This window comes from Rhinopithecus roxellana, chromosome 6, assembly GCF_007565055.1.
Source record: "Rhinopithecus roxellana isolate Shanxi Qingling chromosome 6, ASM756505v1, whole genome shotgun sequence".
In the NCBI taxonomy this organism is placed as follows: domain Eukaryota; kingdom Metazoa; phylum Chordata; class Mammalia; order Primates; family Cercopithecidae; genus Rhinopithecus; species Rhinopithecus roxellana.
In genome coordinates this window covers 55,760,725-55,775,895 of record NC_044554.1, presented here as the reverse complement: position 1 = coordinate 55,775,895, position 15,171 = coordinate 55,760,725, and the positions used below count along the sequence as shown (strand labels likewise).

General features: G+C 36.1%; 1 protein-coding gene across 3 annotated transcripts in view; it reads right to left on the bottom strand.

The window, feature by feature from the left end:
* Positions 1-7,357: 7,357 nt before the first annotated feature.
* DGKI (diacylglycerol kinase iota) overlaps positions 7,358-15,171 on the bottom strand; it is a 467,119-nt gene continuing 459,305 nt past the window's right edge. The window contains exon 34 of one of the 3 annotated variants that reach the window (XM_030932674.1): positions 7,358-14,267. In XM_030932674.1, coding sequence (XP_030788534.1) covers positions 14,151-14,267 — 117 coding nt within the window. In that variant the 3' untranslated portion in view covers positions 7,358-14,150. The remainder of the gene's footprint in view (positions 14,268-15,171) is intronic. The other 2 variants (XM_030932675.1, XM_030932676.1) reach the window with 2 other exon arrangements.

Sequence of the window (15,171 nt, the reverse complement as noted above, 5' to 3'; positions counted from 1 at the left end):
AAAAAAGAGGAGTGATAAACCCAAAGTACAATGATATTAGCTTTTGTATTTATCTACGTGTTTACTTTTACTAGTGTTCTTTGTTTCTTCATATAGCTTTGAGTTACTGTTGGTTGTTCTTGAATTTCAGCCTGCAGGACTACCTTTAGGATTTCTTGTAGGATAGATGTACTGGTAACAAAACCTCTCAGCTTTTGTGCATCTGGTACTATCTTAATGTCTCCCTCATTCTTAAAGGATACAGTAATTTTGCCAGATATAAACTTCTTGGTTGACAGGCTTTTGGTTGTTTCCCCAGCACTTCATCATCCTGCTGCCTTCTGGACTCCATGGTTTCTGATTAGAAATCAGCTGTTAATTTAATTTGTATGTGACAAGTCATTTTTGTTGTTGTTTTCAAGACTGTCTGTACAATTTGACTATAATATGTCTTGGTGTCAATCTCTTTGAGTTAATCTTGCTTGATGTTTGTTGAGCTATTTTGATTATATGTTCATGTCTTCCATCAAATTTGAGGAGTTTTGAGCCATTACATCTTCAAATATATTTTTTCTGCTCCTTTCTCTCTCTCTATTCTCCTTCTGGGACTCCCATGATTCAAATTTTGGTAAGTTTGATGGCATCTCACTGGTCCCTCAGATTTTGTTCATTTTTCTCTTTCTGCTGCTCAGACTGGATAACTTTCATTGTCTCATCTTCAAGTTTGCTGATTATTTCCTCTGCCTTCCTGCCAAAAATCTTCCATTGCACCCCTCTAGTGAAATTTTTCATTTCAGCTATTGTGCTTTTCTGCTTCAGAATTTCCACTTGGTTCCTTTTTAAAGTTTTTTTCTTTATTGACATTCCCTCAATGTTCATACACTGTTCTGACAATTTCCTTCACTTCTTCTGTTGATGGTTTTCTTTAGTCATTGAGCATACTTAACATAGCTGACTTCTACCACTAATAAATATTAATATTTCGGGGATAGTGTCAAATTCTTTTTTTCCCTGTGAATAATCCATATTTTCTTTTTTTTTAATTTATCATTTTCTCTTCTTTTTAAGGCTAATTAAGTGAAGAAGTGAAAGTATTTCTTTTTATGCTTTTCAATTTTATTGTTGTTGTTGAAAACTGGACATTTTCAGTAACGTAATGTGGTAACTCTGGAAATCAGATTTTCTCCATCCTCAGAAACTACTTTCTTGTGCTTGTTGTGAGCTGTATTAATCTCTTTGTATGATGGATTTTCCAAACCATTTTTGCAAAGTCTCTATTCCTTAGTGTGTGGTAACTGAAGTCCCAATGTTCATTGTCTTTGCCATCAGCCTGTGGTCTGAAAGAGGTTTCTGCATATCCCAAATTTCAGTAGGCTCTCTCTTCCTCAATCATTCCCCTAGTTGCTGTGTTTGATTAGGTCCTAGAGTTCCGAAATAGCTGATTCTTGTAATTTGTCCCCAAGGTTACAGGTTGTTTCAGTAGAGAAATGAAACTCTGGAGGCTTCCACTCGGACATTTTTCATGAAGACCCATTCCATCAGTCAGTGTTTTTTTTTAACAACCTGTGCACTGGTGGCTGGATTTTGTTGGGAACTGTCCCTAAATCAATGGGACCTCTCAGCTTCTCCACTTGCAGAGCTATAGAATACATCTTCAACTTATCACAGTCTACCTTCAAGTAATATTATGCCACTTCATGAATAGTGTAAGAATCTTATAGTTACACACTTCTGTTTCTCCCCACCATTCTTTTATGTTACGATTGTCATATACTTTACTTTCAAATTCCACATATTGTCAATATTTTGTTTTAAAGTCATTTATTTAAAATATAACAATAAGAAAATATATATATATATATATTCAAATACTTACAATGTCCATTGCTCCTCATTCCTTTATGTCGATACGTATTTTCATATGGTAACAGTTTTCTTCTGTCTGAAGGACTTTCATTAACATTTCTTATAGTTCAGGTCTGTGGATGTTAAACTCTTTCCGCTTTTATATATCTGTAAAGGTTTTTATTTTCCATTTATTTTTATAGATAGTTTTGTTGCTAAAGAATTATAGCTTTATTGTATCTTTTTTCTTTTAGTACCTTAAAGATGTTGCTCCCTTTTCTTTTTGCTTTCATTATTTGTGATAAGGAATCTACCGGTATTCTCATTTTTGTGTTTTTTTCCTCTGGCTTTTAATAAGTTTTTTTTTTTTTTTTTTTTTTTTTTTGCAGTGGTTTTGACCAGTTACAGGATATTTTTATCTAGTTTTCTTCATGTTTCTTGTGTTTTGAGTTCGTTGAGTTTATTGAATTTGTATAGTTTTTTTTAAAGTAAAAGTGCTAAAATTCCCAGAAATTACTTTTTTTTCAAATTGTTTTTATATCCTCCCTCTTTCTTCTTTTCTTTTAGGACTCCCATTACTTGTATATTAAAATAATTGAAGTTGTCCCATATTCTACTAATGCATTTTTTTTCATAGTTAAAAAGCTTTTCCTTTTCCATGTTTCATTTTGGATGCTTTCTATTGGTACATCTCTGTTTACTGATCTTTTCTTCTGTAGTGTCCAGATCTGCTCTTAATCTTTAGCAGTGTATTTTAAATCTCAGATATCGTAATTATGTCTAGAAATTTCATTTGGGTCTCTTTTATATTTTTCATGTCTTTAACTCTTTGAACATCTGGAATATATTTTAATATTTTTGCTAATGCTAACATCTGTGTCAATTCTGGGTTAGTTTCATTTGGCTAACTTTCTCCTCTTGGTACGTCATGTTTTCCTGCTTCTTTGGATGCCTATACATTGGATGTCAGATGTTGTGAATGTTTCTTTTTGTATGCTAGGTGCATTTATATTCCTCTATATCCTTGGGATTTGTTTAGAGATAAGATCCAATTATTTGGAAACAATTTTGTCTTTTCAGCTCCTGCTTTCATGATTAGGCAGTCTTAGAGCAACATTTAGTCCATGGTTAATTATTCCTCATAGGTGAGTCAAGACCCGGTTGAGTGCCTCACAAATTATGAGGTTTTCTAGTGTGACGAGTGGCAATAGGCACTACTCTCAGTCCTTTGTGAGCACTGGACACTGTCCCTCAGATCATTTTGGATGGCTCTTTCTCCAGTCTCAAGTAGTTTTTTCACATACATATACTGATCAATACTTTATTGAATACTTAAGAGGAAGTCGCTGCAGATCTGTGGGGTTACTTCTCTGTGCGGTTCTCCCCTCTCTGATACTCATCTCTTACAAGCTCTAGCTGCCTCTATTTCCCAAACTTTCAGCTCTATCTGAACTCATGAACTTCTTAGGTCTTCCTAAATTAGCCCGCCCTGAATCACTATCTAGAAACTCTCTGAAGTCTATAAAGTGAGGTGAGTAAAGGGCTTATATCATTTGCTTTCCATCTCTCAGGAATCACTGCCTTTCTTCCTCTTCCCAAGGTCCTGTGTCTTAACAATCATTGTTTTATATATACACGTTTTTGGTTTAAAAAAAAAATTCTGGTGGGAGGGCAAATCTGGCCTGTTAGTCCATTTCGGAAGCAGAAGTCTTAATTTTTTAAAAAACCTCCTGCCTTATCAGGGACCCCATTTAGTCTCTGCTTGCTCTAATAGTCAACTTTTTCTTTACCTCATGATTTTGAAAGTCTAACTTAACTATAGTTAAAAATAGCATTCGCACCAACTACTTGTAGGATCCAGAAAAAATAAACAAATGAACTATATTTCTTCATTTTTATTCTGTACATTTCCACACAATTCACAATACAGAAAAAGTGTCCAAAAAGTAACTGTAACTAGTCAATTTCTTTTTCAGAGATTAGTTCAGTCTCTCAAATTAAATCCATTGAAAATCTCTGTAGAGCAACACAGTGATCAAGATACTTTATATAAATAGGAAATGCAAGAAAATTAGGGAAAAATACTTTATGACTTTGTTACAAAAAAACTTCATTCTTCCCTTTCCCATCCCACCCCCCCCCCACCCACCCACCCACCCACCCTCCCTCCACTTCGTATTGTCTGAATCCTACTTTACCTGGAAATAAAACTTCATCTTTCTACTGCCACAGTTGCTACTTGCTTATGGATTCCACCTGCCAGCTGGCAGTTTTGAAAAAGCTTGGTTCTGGGATGTGATAGGGCAGAATCAGCAATCACGAAAAAGCCCTTTATAATGTGACTGCAACTCTTCATACAGATGTAACCTTTGCGAGTGGAATACCCACAGCCAAGGGTACCCTGGATGCTTGGGAACGTTTTCCCACTCAGAAATCAAAGTAAAGCAAATATATTCATTCTTTTAGAACCAAGATTGTCCTCTATTCCTTAATTTTTCACAAGAATGGTTTTCCTCACTTTCGATCAGTTGTGGTCTGTATAATATTCAGATTCATGGTGGCCCACTTAACTATTGGTAATTTTAAAAAACAGCCAAGCTAACCTTTGCTGAGACCTTTGCTGGCCTCTAACTTTTCAAAGATGTGTTTTGTAAAATATTCTGTTGTGTTAGAATATTTTGTCTATGAGAGTTCTGAACCTCCTTCCCCAGGATGGCAAGAATCCAGACTTTCCCAACTTATAATCGGTAAGTCAGGGAGAGCATCAAAGTTCTACTTGCATTGGAAATTATTGTTGTATGTAATTAGAGTCTCAATTCAACCAATGATGGGTGGGGAGAGTGGCAAATAAAAATTATTTGATCTCCAGAAGATTAGGAGATCAAGAACCATTTGGGTGCATATAGAAGGTACAATAAATATCAAGGCTAGATGGTATCTTAAAAGTGATAAACCTCACCAACACATTTGTGAGAATTACCTATAAATTTTGAAACAAAAAATAGGGTAAACTGACAGCACTTTCGTATCTGTGTGTGTTTCATAAGTAAAGAGTAAAGACAATTTGTAAACATATATCTATCATTTTTAAGAGGAAAATTTATATTTAAACCCAAAATAACAAGGTCACAGTCTCTGGATTTTTAAGTGAATATATTTACATTTGTGGGGGGAAAAAACCTCCCTAAATATTCCTTACTTTTTTCAAACTTTATCAGGGACCAGAACAAGTTTGTGGACAGGCGTAACGTATTATAAGAGGTTGGACAAACTCCTTCCAAAAACCACCTCGTCCTTTGGAAAGCTCCATTAAAAAGTTCTTCTATTAGCTGACGCTGCTTCCCCCAAGTTCCACACATAATCTAGTTCTTCTATGCTGCATAAACTGAAATTTTCACAATACCCCTTGAAGCCACTTTGAACAAGTTTAATCTTTCTGTATGTTTCCTGAGTTTGATTTTCAATATGTGCTAACACTATCAGTCATTTATTTGATATTACCATGAGAATTTGTCTTCTTATTGTACTACTTTTGAGAATCTTTTTTCCTTTCCTCATAACTCTGCCTTCTTTTATTCCCCCAAACCAGAGGCAAGAAGTAGAACAAGAAAGAAGGTGGAGCAAAAGCAGGTCTTTTCTGCAAGACTCTGGATATGGACTCGTTTCTTAAAATTATCTCAAGTGACTTCCTCCCTCACCCAGTCAACCTGAAATCTAGGAACTCAAGCTGTATTACAGAATTAAGGGATGATGGGTAATTAAAACTGTAATCCACCTAAACAGAAATATGACAGAAACATTAGTCTACTGATATGCGGTTAAGTCTTGTTTCATGACAAAAAGTTATAGAAGGCGCCTCCATGCCTCTGTATTTGTAGAGGATATAGAATTTCCCACCGTATTCTCCAGTCCTGACTCTACACCCCAAACAACAAATGGGTAGTAAGTAGGCGAAAGAACAATAAATCCTTTGTTTTCACCTTAACTCCTGAATTTGTTCCTTTTTGCTTTAGTAGAAACATGTCTTTTTTAGGAGATTTGGGAACTGGCTAGCAATTGTTAGCCAGTTCCCAAATCTCCTAAATTGGCTAACAATTGACAAAAATGTTAGCCAATTCCCAAATCTCCTAAAAAAGATATGTTTCTACTAAAGCAAAGTGTGTTTGTGTAAGCAAGGCAACTTTTTAGGGTCATGAAATCCCTGCTACTAAATGATTTGGGATATATTGGCAATGATGGAAGCTTTTTAAAAAAATTCCTTCATTGCTATCTATTTGACAGGAACCTGGGGAAAAAAACAGGCTTGAATTGAGTTCTGTTCCAGTCTAAAATTACAGACTTAGAATCTCAGAGTTTTTCTAGTCCAAGATCTATCACAATTAAAGATTTACTTTTGATCTTTGAGTTAGTCGTTCAATCTTCACTGAACTACTAAAAGAAACAGTGATAACAACTTCACTGTTTTCCAGAAAGTCCAATCTGTTTTTCTGGATGCAATGTTTAGGAAAAATAAATCCTTATAAGTAATAAAGCTAACTCCTTTTGATGTGTTAATGTTCTTTTATTCTACAAATCATCTTCCCTGCAGAACTTGAAACTAACAGTCCTACTTAACCTATCTCCTCTACATATTTCTATTCCTAATCCAATTTTGTCTTCTTTCCAGATCAAATATCCTCCTTCTACATATTCACCAATCTGCCCATAAATGCCCCTTGTAAAGTATTAGATTCTGAATTGAAGGACATTTCAAGCCTGTTTGTTTTTCTCTACTTCACATACGCCAGAATTTTCCATAGGTGTATTAAGCCTCTATGTATGTGACTATGTATTACCATAACACTTAGCTCGCATACCCACCCATAAACTTAGAGCAACAGAGTCTTGGATGTCGGGGCTATCTTCAACATTTTTTTGTTGCAGCATTCTGAAATTATGTCATTCTAATAGTGACTTCTAAGGAAGAAAAATAGGACTAAAAATTTTTTTTTTTTTTTTTTTTTTTTTGAGACGGAGTCTTGCTCTGTCGCCCAGGCTGGAGTGCAGTGGCCAGATCTCAGCTCACTGCAAGCTCCACCTCCCGGGTTTAGGCCATTCTCCTGCCTCAGCCTCCGGAGTAGCTGGGACTACAGGCGGCCGCCACCTCGCCCGGCTAGTTTTTTATATTTTTAGTAGAGATGGGGTTTCACCATGTTAGCCAGGATGGTCTCGATCTCCTGACCTCGTGATCCACCTGTCTCGGCCTCCCAAAGTGCTGGGATTACAGGCTTGAGCCACCGCGCCCGGCCGGACTAACATTTTTTAAATGTTGAGAATCACAAAAATTAAAGAAGCCATTAATGCTCACTGTTAATTTCTTCTCTTGAAATCCAACCTGGTATGAAAACATTAGACTTTTCTTTCCTTGAACTATGTATAAGCTGGCCATCCTTTCTTCGATAGCAAAAACTCTTGACTTTTTGATTTCATATTCTCCCTTATTTCTAACTCATTCTTTCCGTAGAACCTTAGGTAAATATTTTTTTTTCATGGAGGCATCTTCTATATTATGGAAATCTGAACAATTGATAAAAAACATCCTTAAAGGCAATGATGGAAAATGACTTACTTAGAAAACATGTTAATACGTAATTTCTAAAGACCCAGTTCTGGCTGCAGCACTATCATTTGCTATATGAAGCTGCACAGGCTGAATTTACTGCTCTGAGATTCAGTTTATTCATCTAAAATGTATTATCTGCATTATTCACCTACTTGGGATTGTTTTGAACCCCAACTGAAGCTCAAACGTGACAATACATTATAATGCTAAAGCACTTTTTAATTCTTGAAATTGTTCTTAATAAACAGTATAGATTTGAGTTGTTTAAACTGTTACAGAGTAAAAACTACATGTGTGTTTCACTAAAGGCTTGAGGAAAAAGATAATTTCAGTATTTCCCATTATCAAAGCCTCCCATTTCAGAAGGCATTTGGCTCAAAATATTGAAATTTCAAAAGTTGGGTGAAAACTTGGATCACCATTTTCTTATTTACAAGGGTAGGGACCTCCCTTGTGGCTGCCACGCTGGTGGCAGAAGCCAAGGAGTTTTCCATGATTGCCTTTCATGTACATTTACTTGGCTCCCAAATATCTCACAGGCAGAATTTTCTTCTGTGGTTATATTAGATTACACTTAACTCTTATAATATCAAACCACAGCACTTTTTTTATATTGGATGGACAGTAAGACAGATTTATAATAGAATTTTACTTGACAATGACTAAGAATACTGATCAAAATTTATAAGCTTCCAGAAGTATTTTTAATTAAATTACACCTTTCAGTATGTTTTCTTTTCACTAGCTCTTAAATTCATGCTTAGTTTAAAATTTTTAAAATTGATAACTAATGCCATTCCCCTGGATATTTTAAAAATTCTCAGTTATAAAGCAATGTTTAACAAATCAAAAATCAAGATTTTCATAAGTTTTTTAAATAAAATCTTGCATTCAACAAAGCCACTAAAACATTTCTTTTGAAAAATCACAGCATCTAATTTCAGCCCTCTCAAATCACATATTCCTAATCACAACAGCCCTCAGAATGGTCAGGTATCCTCTGTTTAAATGCTACCAGAGGCTGAAAGTTTATAACACTGTGATATCCACTCCACTATTACATATTATTTATACTTCATCTTCTTTATATTTAGTCAAAACCCATTGAAAACTACTTATTTTTCCTAGTTCTATCCTGAAAGCTAGAATAAATGAGTCTTAGCTTTCATTTTAATAGTGTTTCTAAGTCGTTTTAAAATCTTAGTTTCAGATACATTTTTAGAAATCTACTATGACTCCAATAAAACGGAAATGCAAAATATTATTCTCTTCCTACTTATGTTTTCATTGAACAAAATCATTGCTGGCTAATGAGTGGCTGGTACAATAAAGCCTTGGTTGAATTTCCAGCCCATGCTGGACACCCTGGGGTTCTCCTGCACTGCACTTATCACATTGGAATTTGTCTTTTCTTCTAGATGCCAGCTTCATGAAATCAAGAGTTTTGTCTATTGCATTCATTGTTATATCCTTAGTATGATGCCTGCATCAGAGTGACAAATATTTTTCAAACAATGATTAAATACATGCATGTATGACTGATTCATGGACATACGATTACATGCATAACTGAATTCATATGTAAATAGACTCTAGAGTCTAAGCATTATGAAGATACCAATTTTCACATTTCTACTTTAAAATCTATGCTACAAGAGCCTAAGAATTATTTTTTTCTGCTTTCTTTCTGGGACCTGGTCAGCAAATCTCAGTGTCCTGGGAGAGCAGGTTGTCCAAGGGCATGACTCTTTTCTTGGTTCTTATTTTCAGGTTTCTCATTAAGCTGTGAGGAGACAGTGTAAAATCCACAGATAGCCCTCAGAAGTGTAAAATATATAACCTAGTCCTCCAAGTGCCATCAAAGAGGCATGTGGCTTACATTGTTGAATGTGGACGCAGCAGCCATGATTGTGTACCCTCATGTGACTAAGACAGATATTTGCTAAACCTGATAGATTTTCAGAATCATGCTTGCCATAATTCTATAAGATGATCAAGGTCAGTGGACATGTATGTGTCCTTTGAGTAAAGGTATACTTGTCCCAGAGGGTAATTTCATTTTGATCTATTTTGAGCATATCTGGGGAAGATTTTTGCAGCTGTGTGACAAAATTATTGACAGTAGTAGGCAGAAAGTCCAGGGGCAGGACTGTTGCTATGGCCCAAAAATTAGAGGGACAAGAGATGAAGGATGACTGGGACACAGCAAAGGGTAGGGTCCAAGTCGATCTGAGAGATCTGGCAGAGAAGGGCCTGTAGGACTTCTAATCAGCTGAGTATGATATTCAGAGTGAAAGGAGTTGAGAGATTCAAAGGTAGTTCAACTAAGATGCAGGCAGAAGCCATTTTATATTAAATAAGTGTTAAAGATTAATCAGAAGGCTAATTTATTAGATGTTTTTCTGCTTCTTTTCCTAAAATGAACATAATTCATTTAAATAGAGCAATTAGTAGTTTTATTTGATGGTTATGATGAGCCCTTTTAACAAAGTCCCATTTTTAAATAGCATCATTGAATAAAATATCATGCTGTTCTCAGTGATTTCATTAGCTACTCCTTCTGGAAGGAAGACAAGCTGCTCAGACCCCATACTACACTGGTTACTACACCTTCCTGGCAGTAGCCTGCCCTAATTAAATATCATTAGGCAACCTAGTGAGTGTTAGTGTTACAAACAGCCTTGTAAAGTGGTGTAAGCATCACAGAGGAAAGAACTCTCTTTTACTTGAAATCCAAACGTAGCATAGGTAAGTCTTGGGGCTATGGTAGGTTTTATGCTTCATGGAAGGCAACATAAACAATTACAGGAACTCTTGATCATGAATTTTATGACACAGGTAATAGAAAATGGCAAATGCAATTGTAGTAATGCCAAGACAGATCTAAGCCTAGCAATGGTGGAAACAAAAAATAAATGGAAATTCTCTGTTTAACCTGTCTTTGCCTATTGGTGTTCACTACACATATACAAATGATCAGCATGCTTTTAAAATGTTTGCTCTTTTCTAAACCTATGCAATATACATGAATATAGTATACATACTTGTATGTGTATATAAATAAATGTCTAGATATGTGTGTAAATGTATATACGTATATACATACATGCTTGTGTATGAATGGATGGAGTATTTCTGACATCATGTACAAGCAACAGTGTTCATCAGCATTTATTTTTGGGAAGTGGGACACAACACCAGAACAAAGGGATGCCTTGACTGTGGATGTGATACTCATCTGTGGTATTAAAACATTTTATAAAAAGCACGTGCCATTTTTACAACTAAAAAACCCCTAAATATTATTAATAAAATTGACACGTAATAAAATAAAGATGCTGTGTTATATTTTTTAAGTCATGAATATTATGAGGGTTCTAGTAAATAAATAAATTTCAGAAATTTGTTAGGCAAAGGGACTCTCACGAGGTCCAAATGAAAATGAAGGGATGTTGAGGAGCTCCTAGCACAGGTAGATCTGCCAAAATGGCCATTCTGAAAGGATATGGAGCAACAGGTATGTACGGCTTTCCATCAGTCATTACTAATTTCCATCACTGTCCATTTGCCAGCTAAATTCTGTTTCAAAACTTGCATTGGTCTTTGGTTATCACATCTACCGAGGAAACATAAACTCTGAAAGCAAAATTCCTGTCATGGTATTTATTTCATTCTTGGCTTACTAATCTTCTCTCTTATTCTTTATGAAGTCCTTGAATATGACTGTGATCTATTTTGTTAAATGCACAATATTAAAATATAAGCTTGCAAAAATGACTACTTTTCAGGTTATAGAATGTTGTCTTTTAATAACTCTTCATTTTCCATTCCTCTATCAACCTCATCTAAAAATGGAATCTCGAAGCAGTCAGTGCCATGACACACAGAAACAAACAGAGTCAGCCAAGCTAGCTGCCTCTTCAGTGCTGTCTCAGTAGGCTTTGTAGAAACGATATTTCTATAGGTACATACTTTTATCTCTGTTAAAGTTATATGGCTCTTCAGACCAGGACTAGATCACTTACTTTTCTACTTCCTGATAGCCTATTAGTAGGGATACAGTATACTTAAGCTGAGATGGAAACTCCTAGACCATAAGGCCTTAGCTCTTTTTAAAGCCCAGGACCAATTTTTAAAACATGCTACAGGAAGTGGTTTAATGTTGAAGACATTAAACGTGTGGTTATTCTGCTCACTTTAATTTGGAAATCCCAAGTCCTAGTGGTACTTGCTTTTTTCAAAGCGATATATCAAATATTGGTCTCCATGAATAACACAGGACTCTAACCTTTTTTTTTTTTTTTTTTTTTTTTTTTTTTTTTTTGGTTTGAAACAATTTCCAAATGCATCAGGAATCTTATAGTACTAACTCATCATTTTCCATACCACAGATTCATGTCTTCAATAGGAGCTATTTAGAAATTGGCCCATAGCCACCTGTACCCTAAATTTTCTCTGGGCTACTTGGAAGTATTTACAGAGAAATGTGAGACAGTAGTTGATGAAAACAGAGTTCTTCATCCCAGCAGTAACAGCTAGATAACTGACTGGCCAAACACTTGGCCCAATCCAGGGAATGGAAGATGCCATTCAAAGCCAGATTCCAGTTTGCTTTAAGGATTACATTTCTGTCATCACATTTCCTTGACAGTCCCACCAACTAAAAATCCCCCAGCAAAAGCCCAGTGATTAAATTCTCCTGGAGCATATTTTTCCAGCTTCTGGAAACAATCTGCTGCAGTGTCTCCTGTAACATCCAAAGGATAGTTCCATTTCTGAGGCTGATATATGGAAGTAGATTACTCACAACCTAATCCATCCTCCCACCAACAATTTGATTTTGAAATGACTATGGAGAGACTGTGGTAATAAAATCCCCATCCACTGAAAGGCTGTTCCTATTTACTATAGTATATCATAGCCGTACTTTCAAAATGATGATATGTTACCGAAATGTGACTCAGATAAGCAAAATGTCACCATTAGACCTTTAAATTAAATGTAGAGACACTACCATTCATGGTCATATGTAGAAACATTAGGGAAGCACTATGCTGTGTCCAAAGACAAAATGAAAATAAGCTCAGGAGACATCAGATTTCGCCAAAAGCAAAATCCTTGGACGCCCACTTTTATTTGTGACTTACCCCAAGTCAAGTAGATATTCGGACAGAAAGACACACATTTTCTTTTGATATTTTAAGTATCACAGAGTCCCTAATAGAGGTACCTGTAAGTACCATTTGATCCGTGGCAGGTTTAGATGTTACAATTCTAACTATCCGACAGACATTTCTGGCTAGATTCCCATGGTAGTTTGCACTAAGGACTTTCTGAAAGGGGAAAATAAAGTAGATAAAATAATATATTAGACTACCCCATACATAGAAAATGGGGTTATCAAGTACGACCTTTGGACCTGACAAATAATAGTTGAAGCATCCTTCTGAATGATCTGGGCATCCCATAAATCTGGCAGTGGAACTCATACAATAGGCGTTTGTCCTTGGGTCAAGGGTTACTTGGAGTAATAAAAACCAAAAACCTAAAAGGAAGACCTAAAACGGGACCCCTCTCACCACTGTATCCAACAGTCTATAGTTACTAGCCTTTGTGCAACATCCCAATGACTGTTTTCTACTTCAGTGACATATGTTGACATATGTTGCTACTTTTGCTTTTGCTTTTGTTTTTTTCAAGTCATTTAGGGTGCTTTCTATTATCACTCAACAAAGTTTAGAAGTAAACATTGTTAGAGTGCTCCATTTCCTGTAACCACAGTTCCCACACATGATTATCTGCTCTGCAATTTAAACAGTACTTAAAATTGAGTGGTTCTGCAAACTAGCTGTGGGCCTCTGTTTAATCCTTTGCTCATCTTCAATTGCAGCAAAAGGCAAAGATGGCTACACATAGGCAGTACGGAGCTGTACAGACAGCCCAAGCTGAACCAGTTCTGCATGGCTATTGGCTACAGCCCAGCAGCCTGGGCTGACCCCTGGGTTACCTCTCTGAGGTACCTCCAAGCACAGACATCTCCCATGCCACCTCACCATTCCTCAGAGATATAGCACACAAGTTGACATTATCCATGTGGCACTTCCCAGCTCCTATATAATGAAACGGAGGGTTGGGGGGTGGTGGGGACATGCAGAGAGAGTCACTAAATAGTCTTGATATATTTAGTCTTGGAAATGGAAGTGGTTTTACAGTTATATTTCTGCAGGACATTCAGCGGGTTTTAGAAGGCCTTCAGACAATCTTGTGGTCTTCCAAGACTGAATGTAAAGAGAAGAGATAATATATTTTTTTTAAAGTTAATGGGTAGTTACAGTAGAATTGTATGGTACAGGGAAAAAAAATCAATGCATGGGGGAGGATGGAGCAGTGCCGTTTATACGAACATCCTTTGAATCTTTAAAATAAATTATACAAGTGAACACAGAAGTTCATGCTACTTGCTGGAAGCAATAAGGATCAAATTTTGTGGAACTCGTACTGTTTTCCACAAATCTCCAGGTATCCTGCCTCCTTCTCAATGGGCTATCACGTTCTGTTGTACATCTTGGTAGCCCTTAAAAACTAGTGGCATGGTCTCAGGTAGATTCTTGCAGGAGAGAGACAGATATATGAATTCCATCAGCTTCTTCCAGGGGAGCTGCCCAATCGCAGGGAGGGCAGATGTGATACGCTTGCTCACGTTCTCTTTGCCCGAATACCAGGGTCAAACAGCAGTTTCCAGGTCCTCATGGCCAATGACCTTATAGTTCTGACGGCTTTCTAGGTAAGCAGCCAAGTCTGGGTCCCCAGCCTGCTGTGCTCTCTCTTGAGGTGTCTTACCCTATATGTAAATAATGGAAAGAGAGAGAGAGAGAGAAAGAGAGAGAGAGAGAGAGAGAGAGAAGTACTAGTTATGAAATACAAAAACAAAACAAAACAAAACAAAAATCACAGAAACAGAGCTACCCAAAGATACTTGCTAGTAAGGATCCTTTCACTTTTGGTGTTTTAGAGTTTATAAGACACTTTCAAATCTATTGTCTTATATGATCATTAAATTGAACATGTGCAATTGGTAAATCAAAGGGAAAGAGTTTATCACTTTCGATGGGTGGGGTTTATACTAGGGAAACAGAAGTTCACAGAGGTTAACGGTACACAGGAGGAAACAGTGGGGTAAAGTGAGTTTTGAAACCCAGAGCCTTTCTGGAAGATAGGGAGACAGAAATTACTGAATTTTAAAAACACGGAGACAGGCATTTAGATTTCTAGTTTAGGACTCTTTCTATTATTCTGAACTTGGGAAATGAACATGCAGAAACTAAAAGGAAGGGATAGTCACAAAACATTTGAAAGGTTTCTTTGTTGGTTTCAGACTTCAGTGAAGTTCTCCCCAATTTATAGCTATTTCATCTCTCTAAAAACTAAGCTGGTTTCTCAATACAAAAGTGGTAGATATTGATTATAGAAATCTTAGAAAACTTGAAAAGCACAAAGAAGACAAGGAATATCCCTAATCATTCCACCAAACTAAGATAACCACTACTAACCTTCCATTGATAACTAGCTTTTGTCTTTTATACGCCTCTATACATATTTTTCTTTTAAAAAAAAACCACAATTCATTTATGTACTGTTTTACAAACTTTCTTAGTAATATATCATAAATTTTTGTCATTAATTTTTTACATCAACATTTTAAATGGTCATATAATTTCTTACAGACTACTATAATGCCTTTTGTA